Source organism: Strix uralensis, chromosome Z (genome assembly GCF_047716275.1).
Source record: "Strix uralensis isolate ZFMK-TIS-50842 chromosome Z, bStrUra1, whole genome shotgun sequence".
NCBI classification, from domain to species: domain Eukaryota; kingdom Metazoa; phylum Chordata; class Aves; order Strigiformes; family Strigidae; genus Strix; species Strix uralensis.
The window spans coordinates 45710721-45731878 of NC_134012.1; the positions used below are offsets into that span (position 1 = coordinate 45710721).

At 37.3% G+C, this 21158-nt stretch overlaps 1 protein-coding gene across 1 annotated transcript; it reads right to left on the bottom strand.

The window, feature by feature from the left end:
* Positions 1-886: 886 nt before the first annotated feature.
* On the bottom strand, positions 887-18616 carry ANXA1 (annexin A1). Its single transcript, XM_074856317.1, has 13 exons — positions 18482-18616; positions 14450-14526; positions 12193-12286; positions 11304-11398; positions 9639-9752; positions 8956-9046; positions 7872-7951; positions 6936-6992; positions 5486-5579; positions 4768-4863; positions 3637-3695; positions 2628-2750; positions 887-1227 (listed from the first exon to the last, which is right to left on the bottom strand). Exons 2-13 carry the CDS (start codon positions 14513-14515, stop codon positions 1168-1170), a joined length of 1029 nt encoding a protein of 342 aa, XP_074712418.1. The 5' UTR covers positions 14516-14526; positions 18482-18616; the 3' UTR covers positions 887-1167.
* Between the last annotated feature and the right edge of the window lie 2542 nt (positions 18617-21158).

Consider the following 21158-nt stretch of genomic DNA (forward strand, 5'->3'; position numbering starts at 1 on the left):
CAACAAAGTAATCTATGCTAGGGTGGGAACTATAGACCTTGGAAAATAATTGGGGTAGATCAAAACTTGGCCCTGTGGAAGGCAAATGGAAATTTTCTCTCCAGCTCTAGCACTGCTGTTTCTTCTAGGATAAGACTTCTTTTCCAGACACCTCGTTCTGTTATCCTAGACCACCCCAATATGAAGCAAAGAGGGCCTGCAATGTTTAACACAAATTAGCCAAGATGACCTTTGATTTTCCAATAATTTAGCATGCTGTTGTACAAATGAGTAATTGGAGGTCATCCTAACAAAGCTCAGCAGTGTTTGCATGTAGCAAAGAACCAACAAGTACTGCTTAATTCCACCAGTGCACCTGAGAGCTATAATTAACTCATTTGTACAGCATCTGGCACAATCAGGACAGTAAAGCCAAGAATGAATTCGGTCCAAAATAAAGGTAGTGATAGTAGGCTTTTAACTTTGGAGATAATATAACAAATTAACACATCTCATCAGGAAAAAGATAAAAGTCTTACACGGGCTATGAAGAACTCTTTCAATTCTTTTTTTTTTCTTTCTTTTTCTTTTTTCCCCTCTATGTACAAAACATAACAGGTTTTTTTTAGTCTGGAATTCAAATGAAAAAGAACAAGAAAGAGAAATCATCAGATTTTTTATATTGTTAATTTTTTTTACCAATTTATCTTTAGTTATTTTTCTTATATCTGGCTTACGTAAAACCCAGCTGAAGTGAAATGGAGAGGTACAGGCTCAGCTATACTGTCTGATATTCCTCATTACTTTTTGATTATTTATTTACTGATTTTTCTCTCATGCACTGTATGCAGACAACTTGAAATTAAATGCAGAAAAGCAACAAAGGACATACAAAGTTCCACATGGGTTAATTTTCTTTTTAAAAGTTTATTTGTTTAGCTTAGATGAAAACTTTACCTTTTTCATAATTAATCAAGCAAATAGAAACTTGGGGGCATTCTTTGGATAAATAATAGCAACAAGAGATATTAATGTCATTCCAGGCTATCGGTTTTGGACATAACATATATGGACTAAGTACCATTCCAGAGAAACCTCACTGTGTGAAGCCTGTATTTTATATAGACAGCTGAGGCAATATAAAGACCTTCAGCAAAAGGGCTTGAGTTCATTGCAGGAACATGAAACTTAGTTATCACTTCCACATAAAGCCACCAGGATGTTTTCATAATCCCCTTTGAGTTCATCCTGTCAATTTAAGCACAAAAACCCACAACTGTTAGAATAATGGTCTCAAATGAAATAAATTTCAGTAGCCATTCAATATACATGTACCAAACATCAGTACTTCACCTAAATAATCACTTGGTAACACATATGTGTTAGTTACAGACTGAGCTTGAACTGAGTACCCTCACTGAAGTTATTCATGCGACCTAGAAATAAACACATGCATTTCCAGAGTGGAGCAGAGGTAGACAGGCCAGTAAAAAGTCCTGGGAAATCTCATGGAATAAATAAAGAAGAGAAGCACAGAAGATTTCTATCCACCCAGGAACATAAGCTTTTCTTCTCTAGATAACATGAAAATGCCTCCTTGACCAGTGATGTTCAATGTCCATTAATACTGAAACACCATACACATTGTATCTAGGATTGTCTCAAACACAGGCTAATAGTACAGTGTTATTTATTCACCATAGGATCACTTATTCAGCTTGGAAAAAATGAATAATATGCATTAAGTATGCAGTGTAATTATTACACACTATGTTTTCTAAATTTGAAATGACTGCAGAGACATATGAATTGTTTAGTGTAACCAAGTTACACCTCAAACCATTTGGATGCAATCATCACTTTGGAACATGATGAGGTGATGTAATTACATACCAAATTACGGATATCACACACTCATGAGGGAAGAATAAAAGTGATCTTTGGCACCTAACTGAAAAAGTATCAGACACCAATAAAAATCAAAAGGGCATTTTGATACGTGTAGGATGTATATTTCTATCCAATCAAGAAATTTTTTTTTTTTTAGTGTTGTCTACTAGCCTCCACAAAGCTGCTTTGCAAGTTTAGCTTTCTTCAAGTCCCTCACTGGTTTAAATTTTCTGGAAAATACATTTGGCAGTCTGTCCCCTTTAAGAAGATTTTTTTTTAGTTTAACTCATTTACTTAAGGTACCTGGAAAGCGGGCCAAATAAATGTCAAGTTAACAACGTATTTTCAGGAGTACCTCAAATGTTAAAAACTAATAGCCAGTTGCATCAAATATCTCCCATAGAGCTGTCAGTCTAATCATCTCCACTCTTCTGCCAATGCACCTTATGTCTGCCCAAGTGCAGGAACCTGGGGATACTGCAGTCTCCATTCAGTTCTTGGCTTCTACTGTAAGATGATAACCTGAGACACGTACCACTACTAACAAATTGCTATAGTTTTTATGACAAAAACATTGCCCCAGAAAATTAATTAGTTCTACCAGCAGGTGGATCATTGTGAACATGAGTTACTCAGCTACAATGAGTTACTCAGGATGAACGGGTGTCTGAGGAGCAGAAGAGTTAACAAACCCTTACTGGACTTCCAAAATCATTTGGTTGTTCTGCATTTCATACGTCATCTGAGAGGAAACCTACCATAATGGCTTGGCGGAGAGAAATGCCATACAGCTTCTTGTAATAGCCTTTAATCTCATTCATATCCACTTCATGGCGCGAAACCATGATTCTGATGAGCTCTTTGTGCTGTGTCCCAAATCCCTGTCAAGAAAAGAGAAAAGAGAAAAAAGAGAAAAGAGAAAAAAATAAAATAAAAGAAAGGGAAAAAAAGAAAAAAAGAGGCTACTTATGTCGTTGAAACATCTTAAATCAAGGTTCTGTGTGTTATATCATCAGACTTCTTTGTGGGTGAACAGAGTCCACATCCTTTAACATCTCTCATGAGGCAGTCCTCTCATGTTTCCTTTCTGTTCCCTGTGACCATAATTCACTTCTGATAAGCTGCTTCCACCTCTGCTGGTTTTTTCATACCATTCCTTTTAGCTGTTTCCTAAAAAGAGGCACATCCCTCACTGTGCTTGCTAGACATCAGAGACAACTTAGACTTCACTGCCTTTTTTTATTATTTTTTTAATAGTGCAATGAACTGTGTTTTCATAATATTTCACTCCATTTTCCAAGTCACAGGAGTTATGAAAATACCTGCATACTAGACGGTTTCAGGTTCTCCAGCTGCCTCACTGAACTCAGGTATCAAATTTACCAGAAGGCTCATGGATATCTTGTCAAAGATTAAGCTTCTACAAAGTTCTTGTCCAGATCTGTAATTGCTTTCTTATTTAATTTTCACTAATATTTTTGTGGTCTCATAAATAAGAAAAGCTCCAGTTAGCTTTTTGTCATTGTCTACAGTAACAGATATATGTGTGGATGGACAGACGCCTTCCTGAACACACTATAGCAAACAGGCAACTTCCTCCTATGGAAAGGCACTTAAATGTTTCAAAAGAAGGAGAGAAATATACTGAATTTCCTTCTGCACTCCTTTTTTATCACACAAACGTCTTAGAGAGCTCTAGCTAGCTTGCTATTTTTCAGCTTACAAAGCATCCCATGTTTACAAAGAGAAGTTCTTTCTTTAGGTTACCTTCATTGCCAAGTGGAGTTTTTCAGCAAAGAAAGCTGGCTTGCTTGTGGCACACTTCACTGTAATGAAATAATGAGATAAGGTCACATCTGTTATACATGTAACAAGTAACAAAAGGCAAAAGTCTGGAAAGAAAACACTTTAAAAGCAGTCTCAGTGTTTCTACCAGCAGATCTTATGTATCTACTTCTTTGTTACCTGTCTTCAAAATATGGGAGATATAGCAGTTTCTTTCCTGTCTATTCAGAAAGCAGTTCAGTCAGGAGAGAATAGTTTCTGTAAAGACAAGACTGCACTCCCTAGTTTACTGCCACAAAATTAAGAAAGATGTTTCAGTTCCCAAGAAAAAAATGTGAAAGCATTTGTGTCTTCTACAGAAGAGTAGAAGGTTATGATCTGATGTTTTGTAAACCAAGTTATACTAACTACTTGCCCTCCACTTCTGATATTAATAGGGATCTGATGGGACTTATTTTTTTATCCAAAAAACACTTGACTGTGATACAAAAGCTGAGAACAAAATGGGTGTCTGGCTCCTGATTCCATCCCTGGTCCACTAAGAATGATTTAAGTGAGTTACTGACTCACCTTATTGTTCATGAGGAACAGTAATGTTAAGGGTCTTAATATACACTTTATCACAAACCTTTTAAGAACAAAACTGCAGAAGGAAATTTGTTATATTTTTAATAATCATATATTATAAATGTCTTTGAAAAACAAAATTTAGAGAAGAGTGAGTTTGGTTTGGTTTTTTTGAAGACAGGTTTAAAACTATTGGATTTTTGAAACAAATTGTGCCTGTTCTGACAGCTCTTTTTGGCATATTGACTTCCTGTAAAAGTCTTCTTATGTTGGTAACACACCTGTTCTCCTTAAAAGACCTCTCTACATATCAGGAGAGGCATTTCATCATTCTTTAACTTTAGTCATTTATCAACTTTAATGAACTTCAAATAACTCAGTTAAATCACTACATTGGAATACATTTTCCAAACCTTTAGCAAGTTTCTCAATGAAGCAAAGGAAGCCCAGAATGGTTTCCTATCAGAGCAAGTATGACAGAAGTAAAAGGTAGGTTTTCATACCATCAGTACATATATAGTAATTACAATCTACTGAACAACTTACCAAGGGCTGTCAGGCAGTTCTCAATATCACCTTTCAGCTCCAAATCCAGTACCTTGTTCATGTCATGCTTGCTGTATTTGGTGTACTTCTGAAAGACTAAATAGGGAAGAAAACTCAGTGAATTGTGATGAAAATATAGTATTCTCCCCTGCACTGCCTCTCACTTATTCTTCCCTCACTGCTGCTGCAGTGCACACAGATGATTAACTGTAGGCCGTCTTTCTCATTTTCTTCAGCCAGCACAGTGTAAAGAGCAGTGTTACTGCATGGACTGGTGGAATCAGCATCAGAAATGGGACTTTATTAGGATGGTAGGGTTCATGTTCCCATTGGTAGGGATAGAGGTGGTCCAGTGACTCCACTGGAGCCTGTGACATTAGATGATACCTCTCTACTCAGGGAAAACTGGCTGAGGAGCAAGACCATGTCGGGGAGCATTGAGAACCCCTGTCACACTGAGCCCTTGGCCTTGTGATCACTGGCCATGTGAGATTTCATGGTAATAGTTTTGTTAACAACTTGTTTGATACTGCTCATCACTCATATGGAAAGAATAGCCAAGCTGCAACTGCACTATTAGTCAGCAAGCATGTGTCCAACTACAGAGACTTCTATAGCAGTCAGAGTCTCATTTGATAATCTACATCTTCTCTGAGTTCATGAGCAGGCCATGTTCAAAATACCATTTCAGCGAACCACAAAGTTTCATCCAACATACCCCTTCGGAGATGTGGGTAGCTTCTCGCAGTAAGAACTGTAACAAACACATTAATATCTGTTCCTTTCCTTTTCTCTCCTGCTTCATACAAGGCCTGTCATAAAGAAAAGAAAGTAATAAAGTTAACATCAGTATAATAAAACTCAAACAGAAATACTGTACTTCTGAAGCTGCCAGGCAAAGGTAGGCCATTGCTTGACGGTAATGAACTCTAGCCCTTGACACAATCCATAACAAAACTCTACACAACCTCAGAGTAACTCTAGCTCTATCAAGTAATACTTCATACTTCATTTATGCCATAACAGTACCTAGAGAACACTATGCAGCTAGAAAATATGTTTTCAGACATTTTACAATCACCATCTAGTCCTTCTGGGTATATTACATATTTGAATCATGATATTTTTTATATATCATGATATGTTTACAGTCTGCATGGGAGTTTAGGACTGGTAGGCTTTCTGCAGACAAACAAAATTATCTCTAATATTAAATGGATAAATGTGAAGGAGAAGCCTACTCACCAAGTACTCCTTTTCTTTCCAGGAATGACTTTAATAAAAACTAAGAACCAAATCAGACTCCTTCATTTTCCTCACTCCTTAAACCTCTCTAGAAGTAGTAATGAAAGACCTCCACACAGCAGCAAAGATTTAACAACACTCTCTCTGCACCAAGAGAAATAGTATTGAACTTTTGAACTAAGAGTATTAATTTACTAACCTTCCATATCTAGGGCTGAGAACAAAACTAAACTCATTATGTAGCAGGAATAAAAGCAGTATTGCTCAATGGCCTTTTCATGGTTGGATTTTTAAAAAATCAATTTAAAGCCAATCTACATTTGAATAGTAACAGTGATGTAAGACTTTATAGTTGAAAACTCAGGAAAGACTGCTAAGGTTTACCAAGATTTTAACAAAAACAGTCACACTAATGGTGGAAGAAATGAGAGGAAGATCAGTTGTTTATTTTAGAATTATTCAGAAAATAACTGTGAGGTTTACCCAACAATCTTGAAAGCAATAGCTATAGCTAACACACTGCAGAGTTCACACTGGTCAACGTATGGTACCTAGTTCTGCACATACACAAGTACACCCTTGTTCTTCAATTCAAGAACTGTGTTATAAACAGAAGGAAGATTGTGTCTAATTTCTGTAAATGTTCGTCTACTTCATATGGTCTGCACGCTTTACATGAACTAGAAGAGGTCTTGCAGAAATGTTTCTGAAGCTAGATATTAGGGTGAAGATTTAATTTCCTTCAGATAACAAAGTTTACATGTACATTTTAAAATAGTATCCCCTCAGAAAAGATTGTTACATAACATACGCATCTCTGTTAGGTCTGCAATGCCCAAGATTCAGGTAGAACATTCACAGCCAGATTTTGTAATCTCAGGTAAATCAGATGAAGCTCTGCGGAGTACCAAGTATGATCTTACCCTGGCATCATTGTCAGCAAGCTCATCATTCACATGAGAATCCTCACTTCGGTCAGCCTATATAAATAAATAAAAAAAAGTCACTGGTACTCACAATTGTTCAGTTCACGAAAACACAGCATTTTAGAGTTCTGCCCTACCAAAGCTGTTGTATTTGTAATCAGCCAGAGCTCACACTTCTGAGGTCATCAGCAACTTATTTCTGAAGTCCTACATTAAAATCTACAGGAAGTATTGTTTTTAGTGTGAAATTACAGGCTTAGAAGCTGTGATTTTCTCCCTGATGACCATTCCATAGACTCCTTTCAAGTTGATTTGAAACCAAAAACTGAAAATCAAACCCATTCACATGGACGTATCAAAAAATAATCCTGTGTGCATGTACAAGCATCATATACATGTACTCAGCAATCATGGAACCAAATATTTATGCATTTTGAAAGGGTCTTTTTACTGGGCAGCTCCAGTGTTAAAAGTCATCTGCTTTTTAACATAAATTCACAAAACATCTTGTCCACTTGTTAGCTCCCTGTCCCTGTCCCATTATCAAACTACTACAAACATAGCTTAACATCAAGCAAAAGGTTTATTTCTACAATTGTAAACTTGTTTTCTCTTTCCATTTCTAATCCATCGACATGACATTATGTCTGTTGTTTTTTCATATGTTTACAGAGAGTTACCATAAGAAAAAGTCTTAAAAGTGTAACTGATGAAAAATAATAAACATCTTTTAAAATGGATTTGAGATCAAATCTCATTATAGCTTGTTTAAGAACAGTTTCATATGGTCTAAAATAGATAAGTAAAAAATCATGCAAGGAAATAGATACCACCTAAATCCTTATTTATTGTATGTCTTTCTCTAAAATAGTCTTGACAACATTAATTTTTTATAATGGGTAATGTCATTCAAGATGCTTAAGCACAGTATACCTTGGCTAGAGCCACCAAAGCCTTCTGAAAGTCTCCAGATGTGTCAGAGATAATGTCTTGTGTCAGATCTCTCTTCAGCACTAAAATCAAAAGAATAAGGATTCATATTTAAAGTTATCAACTAGATTGACTAGATGATCTTTAAATATCCCTTCCAACCCAAACCATTCCATGATTCTATGATTTTTTCAGACTTTTCCTAATTTCCCACTTAAAAATGCCCACTAGAACTGCTGTTTTCTTACTTTCTCTCATTTAGCTTCAAGAGAAGGGGTGTGTTTGTAACATGTCCTCTATTCCCTGAGATGTGCTGTGAAATTGGAGACTAAATCCCAAATTTGCTGAAAAAGTCCTTCTCCAAGGTCCTGTGGGTGGCGTTGTCTTGAGTTCTTGCTTGTGAAGTACAAAAGAATCTTGAAACTGTTTTTGAGCCATTTGTCTTTCACTCTTGTTTCTGGTTGTTCTTATCAGCACTGAACTCACTCACAGAACTCTTGCAAAAAAATCAAACTATTAATTTGGGCTAACTGAGACTATTTGAATGGAAATATCTTGGAAATGTTTGTAAATAATCTCAGAAAAAAATTATTTAATTAGACAACACTGATTGACTGCAGTAAACTCAACATATATAAGATTGCCCCATTATGTTTTAGTTATCTCTTTGAAGATTTTTCCCCTTTAGTTCACTGGTTGCTCCTACTGCTAATGTTTTCTGTATTGCTAACTCAATAAACTTTTTTTCCAAACCTAGTGAGATCTTAAGAAGTCACCTATGGCTTAATTACAAGAGAAGAAAAGCAGCTGGGTTTTGCTTGCATCCTAGAAAGCATCTAAATGCATGGCCAATTCCATGAGACATCCACAGTTCTGGTGGTCATGATGTGCCTTTTCCTCTGTATTGGGATCTATGTAGATCAGAAAAAGTCAGTATGACCTCCCTCCCCTGCAACTCTTTCAATCTTATGTGAAGCTTCACTTGCTTCCTACAATGTCAGCTTCTTATACTGAGAAGTGGGGCGCTGACTCTAATGTGTCTGCTACAGAGTTATATGATTAATACTTCTTTCTTGCTCTCAATTACCTTCTTTGTAGTATCTGCTGGCTTCTCTGATCTCTCTGTTGTTTCTCGAGGCCAGAATCTCGATTAAGGTATCTTCATCAGTTCCAAGCCCCTGATAAAAGGGATTGAATTTTTAGAAATGTTATTTGATACAGCAAACTTAAAATTTAGAAGAACAGAAATAAGATTAAAATCATGGACTTGGCTGTGAAGACTCCATGCAGAACAAGAAAGAAATATGAAAAGCATTGTGCTTCCATACAGTATTGCTATTTCTGCTTTTTTGGAATTAATTTTTTATCACATTTTATATCACTGCTATCCAAAAGAAGTGCTAAAGGGGCCAAGAAATGCACATAAAACATAGGCAAGTAAAATTTATGAAGAAAAATACCCCCTTCCTTTTTTTTTTTTCTCTTATGTAAACACGTATGTAAACACTATGGCTTTCTACCACTACAGCAGCAACTTGTTTTCAGAAGGCAGAAAGAGTTAATAATAGAATCTCCTCCAACCCTGAAATTCAGCAGAGATTTTTGGGTCTTCTTCTCAGAACCTAGATTACCAGTACAGATTCATTTTACAAAATGGGGTTAAAATGAAGACAATACACAAGCTTTGAAATCCAAGTCCAGTGTCATATACAGGCCCTGATAATTATTTATGCCCTCTAGGAAAGTTTTCCTCAGAAGTGTTTGCCTTACTTTCATAGAGGCTCTTAATTCTTCAGCATCAAACTGAGCTGGAGTTTTAAGCAGAGCCACAACAACATCTTCCAGGTGGCTTTTCAGAACTTTTTTCAAGGCTTCTTGCAGACTCTGTGACAGGAATAAGAAATACACTAAGCCAGTAAACGGTAAAAAGCTGCTGTTCAGCTACAGTCCAAAAATTAGTCTGGTCTCTCATGAATCTTAGTCTACATCATTCCTTTAGCTACTAGAAAGAATTATGAAGCCCTACTTGAAATTTTTAATTTGACACCTTTATGTTAATCAAAGTGTCAGGGCTTTTGATTAAGTATTCAGGAGTGCTTTCACACATTGAAGTTCAGCCATATTCACCCATTTACAGTATCAGAAGAAGACTCAAAATAGGCTTCTTGTTTTTTAACAGAGGTAATACTATATTACTGTTATGATTATGACTGAGTTTCTTATCTGGATAACATTTTAATTCATCCATATATTGCATAGAGGATATAGAATTTGCAGTGAAAACTCTGTGGACACAGTGTAACATCACCCTACACAAAAATTCAAGTCCTGAAGTTAAGATTTGGGCTATATTCTAATTTGACCTAAATTTAAGCTAAAAAAAAAAAAAATCTGATTTAGTCTGCCTCCTATCTGGAAATGGTCAGTGCTCTATTTTGTTACATTAAAAGTTACAGCCCTCTTCTCCACCAAGTATGTGTCCAGATTGTGGCTGTAAGAGTGAGAAGGTCAACTTGCTTTGTCAGGATACCTAAACCAATGAGATTATTTCAGAAGCAAGCACTGCATCCACAGTTGTTTCTGTTCTTCTTATGGTGGTGTGCCAGGAACCAGTGTATCTAATAATCTAACAGCATTAGTCTCCCCATGTCTTTGAAATTATAGTTTAATTTAGGTCTTTAAAAAATATAATTGCAAGGCTGAAGCTTCCTCTGAGGGGGGAGACGGCTGTGAAAACCACAGGTAAGGTTTCCTGAAAAAAAACAGGTAATCTAGGATAAAATGAGATATTAGGCTTTTTTTCTAAGTTGGCCTTTAAAAGGTACACTCAAAGGAATCATTTTCCAAGGAGAAAATGCTCAGTAACTCTGGTATGCCAACTGTGTAATTGTAATTTCAATTTAGAGTTACAGGTTCAACTTGAGAAAATTTGTTTTTCCAGAAACATGCAGAAATTTCCAAGCTTCTCAGTTCCAGGGACTAGCAGTTCTACCACTCAAGAGGTAGAACATTGCACCCTGTATACCCATACCTATCGTATCCTATTTAGTATTCTATCTGGACTTAAATATTTGGAGATGCCTCAACGTCCCCTTCTCCATCCCACCCTTTCAGCAGACTGTCTCCCAGGTGGTAGTGATATCTCTGCATTTCCATTGATTTAGTGATTTAAAGGATGTCTAGCACATTCAAACACCTGGAAAGTCAGAACTTCAAAATTTTTCTTATTTCAAAATAGTGGCCACCATATTCAAAGCCTCAGCACTGGCAATATAGTTGCAGAGTATTATCATTCTGTAATGGTTTTCACAAAGTACAGAAGGCAGAAGACTCTAACTTTTTGTTCTGTGAAGCTAAAGCTGTATGTACCATCTGAGCCAGGAGCCACACTGATATTCTGGGTGTAAATTTAAGCTTGGCTTGAATATACTTTACCTTTCCTTTAGCCTGCTGATAGGCAGCTTTGATCTGCTGACGTTGAGCATTTGTTCTTTTAGTCAAGATGTCAATGATGGTGGCTTCATCCACACCTATGAGTCACCAAACAACAAAATGTCTACTATATTTGGAAATATAGCAGTCTCTAGTACATCATTTAGCCAAATAATTTATTTTTTTGATTATTTACTTTATGCCATATTTTGATTTTTTGACACACCGAAGCTTAACCAGATGAAAACTTGTAATCGTCTACTGCCTTACTAGTGATGTAGTGAAAAAGACAAATAGATTCCCATAGAACATAGAAACCCATGTTTTACCATTTCATACAGGAAGTCTTAAAGTCTTATGAGTGCAGAATTTACAGTACAGAATAAGTAAAAAAAAAAAAAAAAAAGAAAAAGAAAAAAATCATAGTCATTTAATCTCAGTAAATCAAATTGAAAAAGGTTTCAAAGTACAGGCAAAGTGCCAAATGTCAACTTCATTAAAGGAGAGAAGCGCAAGAGAAGCATACATTACATTATCAGCATATTCACTGCCTTTTCGTGGGATTTTATGGAAATCAAATCAAAAAGTATTAGTATGGTAGGTTATAATATTTTTTTATTCTCTAGAAATTAAATTTTTACAACCCTTCCTTCAACATATTCAAAAACTGTAATGTAATATTAAGGTCTGAAATTGTAATACAACATCAGGATATCAAAGAGTTGAGATTCTTTACCAAGTGGCATAATTTAATGTATTGCCAAACTCTTAAAGGCAGAGTCACCTCTCCTGCTTGACATTGACTCTCACTCTGATATTTTATTCAGTGCTATTCTCAGAATTCCCTAAGGAAGAGTCCTAATGTAGCAGGTTAAATATTTACTCCTCCTACCCTTTACAGTAATAGCTTTGTCCAAAGCAACAACATCAGCTGATGGATCGAAGTTAGGGTATGACTGTACTCCAGGGCCACCTTTAGAACTTTTCTGCAGAGGGGAAGAAAAATAATAAATTGCTTATTCCAAAGAATATTTTTGCAAAGCAACAGTTTTAGATGCCTAAATAAACCATGTATTTGGGATTGCCTATTATAGGATTATCAAGGACCATACACAGTTTTGTAACTACAGAGCACTAAACAGAATCAGTAATGGATATGCATTGGATGTATTCCTTTCACACTTCTTATATTAAACAGAAAGTACTTCATATATTGTTTTAGGTACCTGAAGGTCTACTTCTCAGAGTAAATTGGATTACACAGGAAAACACTTCTGAACTGTCATATTAGGCAATTATGTCCAAATTTTAAAGATTCTAAAACCATAATTAAATCCTACAGGTACTGTCAGTAAAGTGCTACTAATTTCTTTGCGCATCTTATGCAAATGTGCTGTACATCACATTAAGTGACTTCTCAGCTAACTCATATCTAAGGCTACAAGCACTTCTTGCATGCAGGATCTTGGAGAGTTCAAGCCTAATCCTACCAGGAAGTGGAGAACTGTTACACAACTTCTTTGAAACTTGAGACGTAACCACACTTTCTTCACAGGCATTATCTACTGGCTGCCTTTGGTGAATCCACTCCTAGATGGGCACTCCCTTGTCAATGTCTAAAGAGCTCTGGGAATAACTAGGGATGACGAATTCCACTATGTGACAGATTACGTGGCTTGCCCTAAATCAACAACATGACAAATCAAGTTACTGGTAGGGTTTATAACCCAACAGCACTACCTAACCAATATCTACTTCATTTACAGAAACTATAAAATGCCCTAAGATTCTTGGATGAAATTTATATATAAAATTTCCACTGGTATGATACATGGTGAGATATTTTTTTATTAAAAAAAACCCAAACACAGTAGTATAGCTAAACTTTTTCAGAATCACCTATATCCTTTCTATTTCAACAACTCACTATTTCAATTTTTTTTAAATCCTTTGCAACTAAAGTTAAATAGCACAAGAGAAATGGCAAGGTCTTATGGATACATGTTTTACATACAGCGTTCTGTATTGATTTTTTGTGCACTTCAAGATGTCTGATAATTGAACATTCAAATCCCTACACAGTTATATCACTAGGACTTGCAAGAGAGCAGAGGGATATTTAAGGCAGTGTCTTGCACACTTTTGAAAATATCACTGGGACTTCTGTGATAAGCCAACAGAGGAATGGAACTAGTTCGCTGTCTGTTTCCCAGGCACAACAGGTTAGTCTTTGTATCTGGTTTCCATGACAAACTTATCTGCTAGCAATAAAAAACTGTCTGTAACCATGACAATCAGAATAACTCAGGACCCTGGGAGTGCAAAAGGGATAGGATGGGGGAGGCAAAGATTTATGTCGTGGAGTCAAAATTAGAAAATCCACAAAGGTCTAGAGCAGAAAACTTTATTTATTGAAATTTCCCCCTTATGTTCAGTAATTTGAAACATGAAAGTTCTTTCAGGACCTCCTGGGACATCACAATATACAGCTTTACCTTTGCTAACAGTCATTTCAGTATCTTAATCAATTTCTTTATCACAGATTGTCCACATCTTCCTAGTGTAGTAACTCTTGACATCTCACCAGAAGCCTCCCTTCTAATCAGTATCAGTACTGATCGTCTGAGATGTTTTATTAAACACCATGACTCTTTCCACTGTAAGCATGACATATGACTAGGACAAACACTAGTGACTTCAGTTCCTCCTTTACATTCCTGGGCTCCAACTCATGCCTTCCTGTACCTCATCCCAAGAGTCGTTTTTCTCATGTACATCATCTAAACATGTTCCTACACATTCACACACCTGTGCATCAGCTTCCTACCTTAAAGAGGACAATTTGAGTGAATCAGTGATTGGCCACTGGAATTACAATTTCATTACAGTAACTAGCTCTGCCTAGGAATTGATAACTAGACTGATATGTGCAAATAAGAGTAATTTTTCATCTGATAGCAGCCTTACTAGGTTATTAAATTAATTATATGCTGCAATAAAATTGTGTTCCAGTTCCAATCTGCTGGAGTTTTGCCATTGTTTTTCCTCCCTTTGACTATATAAAAGACTTTTGGTGGCCTATGCCTTTAAATCACTTCTAAAAGTACTTGAAAATAAGCATGATGCTCTCAAAAGGTGATAATACTTACAATGCATTCCTGCTCCTGATTTTCCATGAACCATGCCTGTTTCAGAAATTCTGACACCATGGCCATGTTGACAGTTTCTGGGAAAAGATGCATCAAGTTACGAACTGTTTTTCATCAAGTTACAAACCATTTTTCATTTTGCACCAGTGCAAGTCAAGGTTTCCCATTCTCAAAATCCTTTCTCTTGCACTATGATATGCAGGGGTTAGTTTCCCAAGCAGTAATTGACCTGTGCTACAGGAAGCAGGTAAATTTTATGTCTGGCAGGTGACGCAGTACTCCACAACTTCATGCTCACCCTACACCCTTAGCTGGTTGCAGAAGTTTTAATTAGAAATAGAACAGTAAAGTAGTTGGACTATTTACTTATTTACTACGGCAATACCTAAGCATTAGCATTGACTTACAAAGGGAAGTTACCAGAAACAAATTAAAGTCTGTCTTTCCCCATTACTTAAGGTATCAGCTATGTCATTTAGGTTACTGAATATTTGAATCTGCTCAAATTCAGTGGTAAAAAAGTATTCTTGTCTGATCATTTACCAAGGTTGGAGCTCTTGTGTGTGATGTTAAGACTAAAGATTGTGAAATATACTTGTAAATACACTCTCATGTAATTTCTTTGACTAGCTCTTTCCTAAGGAAGATGAGTAAAATCCCACAGTTTCAGCTACATTGTTCCATATTTCTTACATATTTCCTCAAATTTCTACAAAAGAGCATTACCCATTTAAGAAGGGAGAAAAAGTAATTTTTCCTTTTTATCACTCAAAATGAAAATCAGTCCAGCTTTTCCATAAGATACCATGCAGAAGAGGAAAAAAGAGCAATGGTGATGTGATTTGACACTGAGCACCCAAAAATAACGAATGGGTTGCTTTATAACAACTTTTGTGTGAGGAATATTCTGTTTGCTAATAGAAAGAGTGAGGGAACAGAGACAAATAATGTTTTATCAAATAAAGTATTTTTGGTGTGCTCAAAATAGATTTTTTTTTTTTTTTTAAACACACTACCATAGCAAACTCTAGGGAAGGCTTGGTTTTAAAGCATACATATAAACAGTAAACTAAAGATAATATTGCTAGGTAAACCAGTGTCTTTGAAGCGACAAGATGCTATCTGCAGTCTTGGGGTACAAATCATATACATGAGTATAAAAAATGATGTTTATGCTGCAAATTCACTTGCCTTACTTACGTCCTTGTGTCCCATAGGAAGGGCAAAGAGCAGTCATTTAAAGTCACACGCATCTAAGACCAAGCAGTGCAGCTGCAGCCTAGCTGCTTCTTTCCCTCATAGCAAAACTGTAAAATTTACTTCCCCGTTCAGCTGACAAAAAAGCGAAAACTACCTCCCACGGCCCGTCTCCAGCCCTCCAGCTCAGCTCCACCCTTCCCTGCCCAAGGCGGGAGCCTCTTACACTCCCCCTTCCCCAGAAAACTCTTGCTTCTGTGCCCTTCTCTCAGCCCTAAGGGCACAAAATTGCGCTCTCCCTGTTCGGCTAGAAAAACTGAAACTGACTCCAAATCTGTGTGTTACTTAAAGCAGCCGTCATCTGGGTAAATAATGGTCAGAATATTGTGTAAATTTTAAGGAACAACTTTTATGCATGTGTCATTTATTGAGGATCAGAAATGCACACTTATGTTGCTATTAAAAGCAGCATTTTATCAAGCTATTATAGTGACTCGTGTACCCTTCTTGTATTGACAGAAGAAGTATATAAGGCCAGATAAAGTGCTATAGTATCTAAAGTTCTGCTGCATTTTATAACAGCACGCATAAAGGCTACATGCAGCAGGATGAAGACATTTTGAAGTCTCCATTCACCGACAGTGACATGTATGGATATGTCTATCAACTAAATAGGTTCACAGAGTGTATAATCGTTTGAAACTAAGAAACAACAGTCAATCTCACAGCATCAGATCTGAGAAGAGGGGGAACAAAAACTGCTTTTTCATTGATACAGTAACACTTTGCAGGGAGTGTTGGCTAGCTCCAAGGAAAACTGCTAACATCATTTCTTCTGCCTGTCCTCACCCCACACCTCACACCCAGCTCTAAAGGTTTTTCTGCATTTGAGGATGACTAACTAGAGCAGAAGGCTGCTAGCCTATGCTAAATTTGGTTTATTAAATCTTTAAACCTTTATGTCTATTCTAATTTAAATTACAGATACAGTAAAAGAATCCCGCGCCTTAAAAACTTTTTATTCTTCCTTTTCAAATACAGACACTTTGGCATGTAAATCCACCTATTTCCACCTAGTAAACAAATAGTGCCATTTTAACAAAATTCAAAGTAGTCAATGGCTGTTGAGAGGGGCTAAAGACCTTACACTGCTTAAATTGGCTCAGAAAGTTAAGGAAGCACCTTACTTATAAAATTGTCTGCCTGCTTTATAGAAAACTATGGCTAATAAGAAAAAAGAAGACTGGAATCTAGGAAGACAGCCAGCCCCCTGACAGTCGAGACCTTTCTCAATGCTTTAACTCACACCACTCTAAAATGCAAACAGCTCCTGTAAACAATACCTAGATCCAGGAGGGATAAATTCAGTCAAAATATTATTTTAATTTAGCATGAAAAGGACTGGAAGAACTGATGGCTTTCTGCCATATATTTTCCTCTACTTTTGAGCTCAGGACAAAGTCTATGAACAGAGAGAGGAAAAAATATAGGTACCTACAGAGTGGTGCAAACTGAAGGTACTGTAGAAAAGAGTGACACTTCTTTCTGCTTACTCCATATCAAACACCTATTTGAGATTTATTCTGTTTAATAATATATTGTCCAGGCCATGTGTCTCACTTCCCAATCTGGAATGCATAGATGACCCTAGATGAACTTAAAATAGATGTCCGTAGATGAACTTAAAAGTTCTCAGTTTGAAATATACTACTATTTTTATACATTTTATAATTCCCAATTGGAATGATCAACATTGCAACTGGAATGAAAAAATCAAACAGAGATACAGACTGAAAGCCCTAACTGTTGCTTCATAAGAATTACTGCAATATTGCTTTCTGGCTGGCTCCCAGTTCCCAGAAGATGCACCCTTGAACCAGACATATGCACGTTTTTTAAAGTTTTGAGAAAATACTCAATATTTATATATTTTAAATATATACTTTAAATATACTTTATATACTTTAAATATAATATACTTTAAATAAAAAATATTTAAAGACACAAACTAAACTTTCACACTACAGTCTGTGTCAAACCACATCATTTTTCCTTGCTTATTTAACCATATCATGAAATATATCAGATATAGCATCTCTGGTTACTGTCTATTGCTAGTTACCAGGATCTTGATGTAAATTAAGGCCCTTCCACCTTATCAGAAAAACAGGCAGCGGATCTAACAAAATAATTTATTTTACACTGGGAAACCTACTGAATATGAATGAAAACATCAGAGAGAAAAACAATCTCATCCTTGGAAAATTCAGTGGAAAGTTTTAGCAGAACAAACTCCAGATTATTCAGTCCTTATTTATCTGGCTTTGACTAAGTGCTTAGTCACAAACCCACAGTTTTGCTTTATGTCTGGAAAAGATTGCCTTATTTCCATCACTTGCATGAGCAAAGACCCCCTCTACAGTTCTAAAGCAGCAAACTGTTGTTGAAGTAACAACAGCTGTTTCTTTTTTTAAGTTTCCATACAAAACACATTAGTCTTCCAGGAACTCCAGTTCTACTGCAGATTTCTACAGCAGCCTATTACAAAGGCAAAGAGAAAGCGTAGGAAACAGTGAACTCCAAATAAGCTTGCTTTTAATTTTTAAGGGATTTTTTTCAATTCCTTACATGCATTAAATAAAAGCAGCAACTGTCCAAGCCCTTCTGTGTACAGGAAACATTTCAAAACTTAAACAATTTCTCCTGCCCACACCCATCTTTTCTTGCCAGCAACTCCAACCCACAGAATATTGCACTAGGTCGATTGACAAATTTAGTGTACAATTCTTAGTTTGTCAGGTCTACAGAGAGCAGCAGAGAACTACAAAAACCTACCTTCTTCCTCACAAATACTACTTTTCAGGGCGGCACAGTCAGGAGTAAGAGAGAAGCGGATTCTCAATGCTTTTATAGCACCGCACGAGAGACCCCACCTAGCAACCACAGTGTTTCCACAGCCCCAACAACCATCTGGTCTTTGCAGTAGCTAAATCTGGGTGCTGTCCAAAATACAGAACCACACAAAAAAGTCACTGCAAAACTATGTGCTGGAGAAAGCAACAGCAGATTTCAGAACGGAAAAGACAACGAATGAGTGTGCTGTGGTAGTTCTCCTCCCCTGCCACGGCCACATCCCTCACTGTAGTAAATTGCCATAAATCTTTTGGGATCATAAGATTAAAATGTTAAAAAAATTAAACCTGAGTTACTTCCTTCACATTTTGACATATCTGATACCACTTCAAAGTGAATATATTAAGATACATCTTTGCTCAGTCAAACTTTGAGAGAAAAAAGAGTGGAGAAGAGTCAATGTGGCTTCCACGCTTCACTGAGCTCTGATGGCTATTAGCTCTGCTTCTTCTGCACATGAGTCTGTGGCAGAAACGGTTCAGGAATAAGACATATCTAAAACTTAATATTGATATCTTTTTTTTTTTTTTTTTTTTTTTAAATAAACACCTGGAAACTGGCAGGCTTAATAAAAAGGCAATAACTGGCACCTACATAGTTAGAAAGAGGTTGAAACATTCAGATTAAACTGTAAAGTTCAAAGTGAGAATGGTTTGCACAAGATGAGGAAGTTTGCCAGCCTGCTAAAGAGGTTTTCTGCAAGCACTTCCTCACTAAGCCAGCCAAACACATTTTCCAGAGCATGTCCAGCACAGCACCATGCAACCTATCAGCATCATCTCAGATTGGCCTGGTACATGATGCCCGGTGAAGAAATACCACTTCCTGAACCAGAATGAACCAGAAGCATTTGCAACTAGCAGATTGGTCTCCCAGCTGACTGTCATCCCGATTTCTGCTGACCTGGACCTGCTGCAACACACTGGTACCTCCAGAATGAGGAAGTATGTCTGACCTGCCTCTCATGAACATACATGAAATTCAGTCTGCCCTTGAAACCCAAGTATAGTAATTAATAAAGTGAGGAGGAAGGGGAACAAACTGCTGGATAGTGTTAGAGTGGACACTCACAAATTTCTCAAATGTAGCACATCATTGCATACATGATCCAGCATTGCTTATGCCTTCCTCTGCTTAAAAAAGCTCTGTAGAAACTGTTTGGGCCCTAAATGCAGCCCCCCCAACAGGGCTTGGTTGTGGGTGCTGGGGGTAAGCTTAGTATCAGCACAGTCAAGGGGTCCCCATCCCACCTGGCCAAGGAGAGAGCCCCACTAGTGCTGTGGGAGGCAGTGACCAGGCCACCCCAGCCTTCAGCTACAGCTCCAGCACTTGCCCCCCACCTAAGCCACAATGCAACTGCCTTGCAGCTGAATGGAACTGGCTGTTGGAGCTGGGCTGGGCCCAACCTGTTCCATCTCACCCCCTTCTTCATCCCAGGGAGGTGCCGGATGCCTGGAGCTGGGTCTGCTATCAGTGCCTCCCAGCTCTCTTGATCCTGACTGGGGTGGTGGGACAGGAGGGGCTGCCAGGCCTTTTCTTGCCAACCCTGACAGGGACCCTACCCCACAGTCTTGGCCCCCGGGCAGCCCCCAGCTCCCCCAACTCCTTGACAGACATTTTCCCCACACGTTATTCTTTCCTTTTTTCCTTCACATTTCCCATGTTATTTGACAAAGGTATTTCAGATATTTTCAGAAAGCTGAATAATTGAAGGTGCCTACCAGCTGACAGTGATATTGTAGGCTAGGTGCCAGGTTGTATTTGGGTGTGGTTATTTAATTATAATGTGTGAAGTTCAGATTACTCCAGCCCATGTCAGTACAACACTACCAGTCTTATTTCACTGGTGTCAGATGTTGGCCAAAACCTCTGTTTACACTCTTTTTCCGTAACTGTTTCCCTTGTCTTTTAATGAGCATGGCTAATTACAGTCTTTTTATACTGAAAAGCTGGAAATCTGCGCATATCCCTAGTGCACCTAGCTGAGTCTTTTGAAGTACTGAAATAACCTAGAAAGCTGTGTTACACATGCTCAGACCATCTTTATAAGCTTTTCATGTTTTCTCAGTAAAGAAAATAGTACAGCAGCATTTATTGCAGGCCTATAAGGGTATGAATCAGTGTGTTACAAGTGTTTAGTAAGACACTCTTCCACGTTGACTCTTTTTTTTAATACTCTTTCTCAATAATCGGACTATTATCCTATTTTCATCATAGTCGTTTTTCAACTTTTTTTTTAAATTGTATTGTCTTTCAGACCTGTGTTTCTGCTTTCAGAGTGATCTGACATGACAGCATTGTGTTACAACTCATTGCAGGAGCTGTCTGCATTTGCTTTTCCTCTTTCTTAATGGGCGGGGAGATGACTCACCATCTTCTCTCTTCCTGAAGCTGGAGTGAGTCACCATCTGAGCTACAGAGCTTTATTGTACAAAATGCTTACATTTAAAAGATGCAATTTAATTGGAGGGAGCTTTAGTGTTTATTGTTAAGTTTTCAGCTGTAACTCCATCATTTGTTTCATAAAGTTGGAACAGTTTGTGTATTGTTTATTATTGACCTGGTATTGTTTATTCAGAAGTGGCAAATCATGCAGCTA

Bases quoted from the DNA above. Each gene is read 5' to 3' on its own strand.
- ANXA1 (XM_074856317.1), bottom strand. From the start codon at position 14,515: ATGGCCATGGTGTCAGAATTTCTGAAACAGGCATGGTTCATGGAAAAT. The intron at 12,287-14,449 runs GTAAGTATTATC...TCCCCTCTGCAG, and splicing joins ATCAGGAGCAGGAATGCATT to AAAAGTTCTAAAGGTGGCCC. The intron at 9,047-9,638 runs GTAAGGCAAACA...CCCTTTTATCAG, and splicing joins AATTAAGAGCCTCTATGAAA to GGGCTTGGAACTGATGAAGA.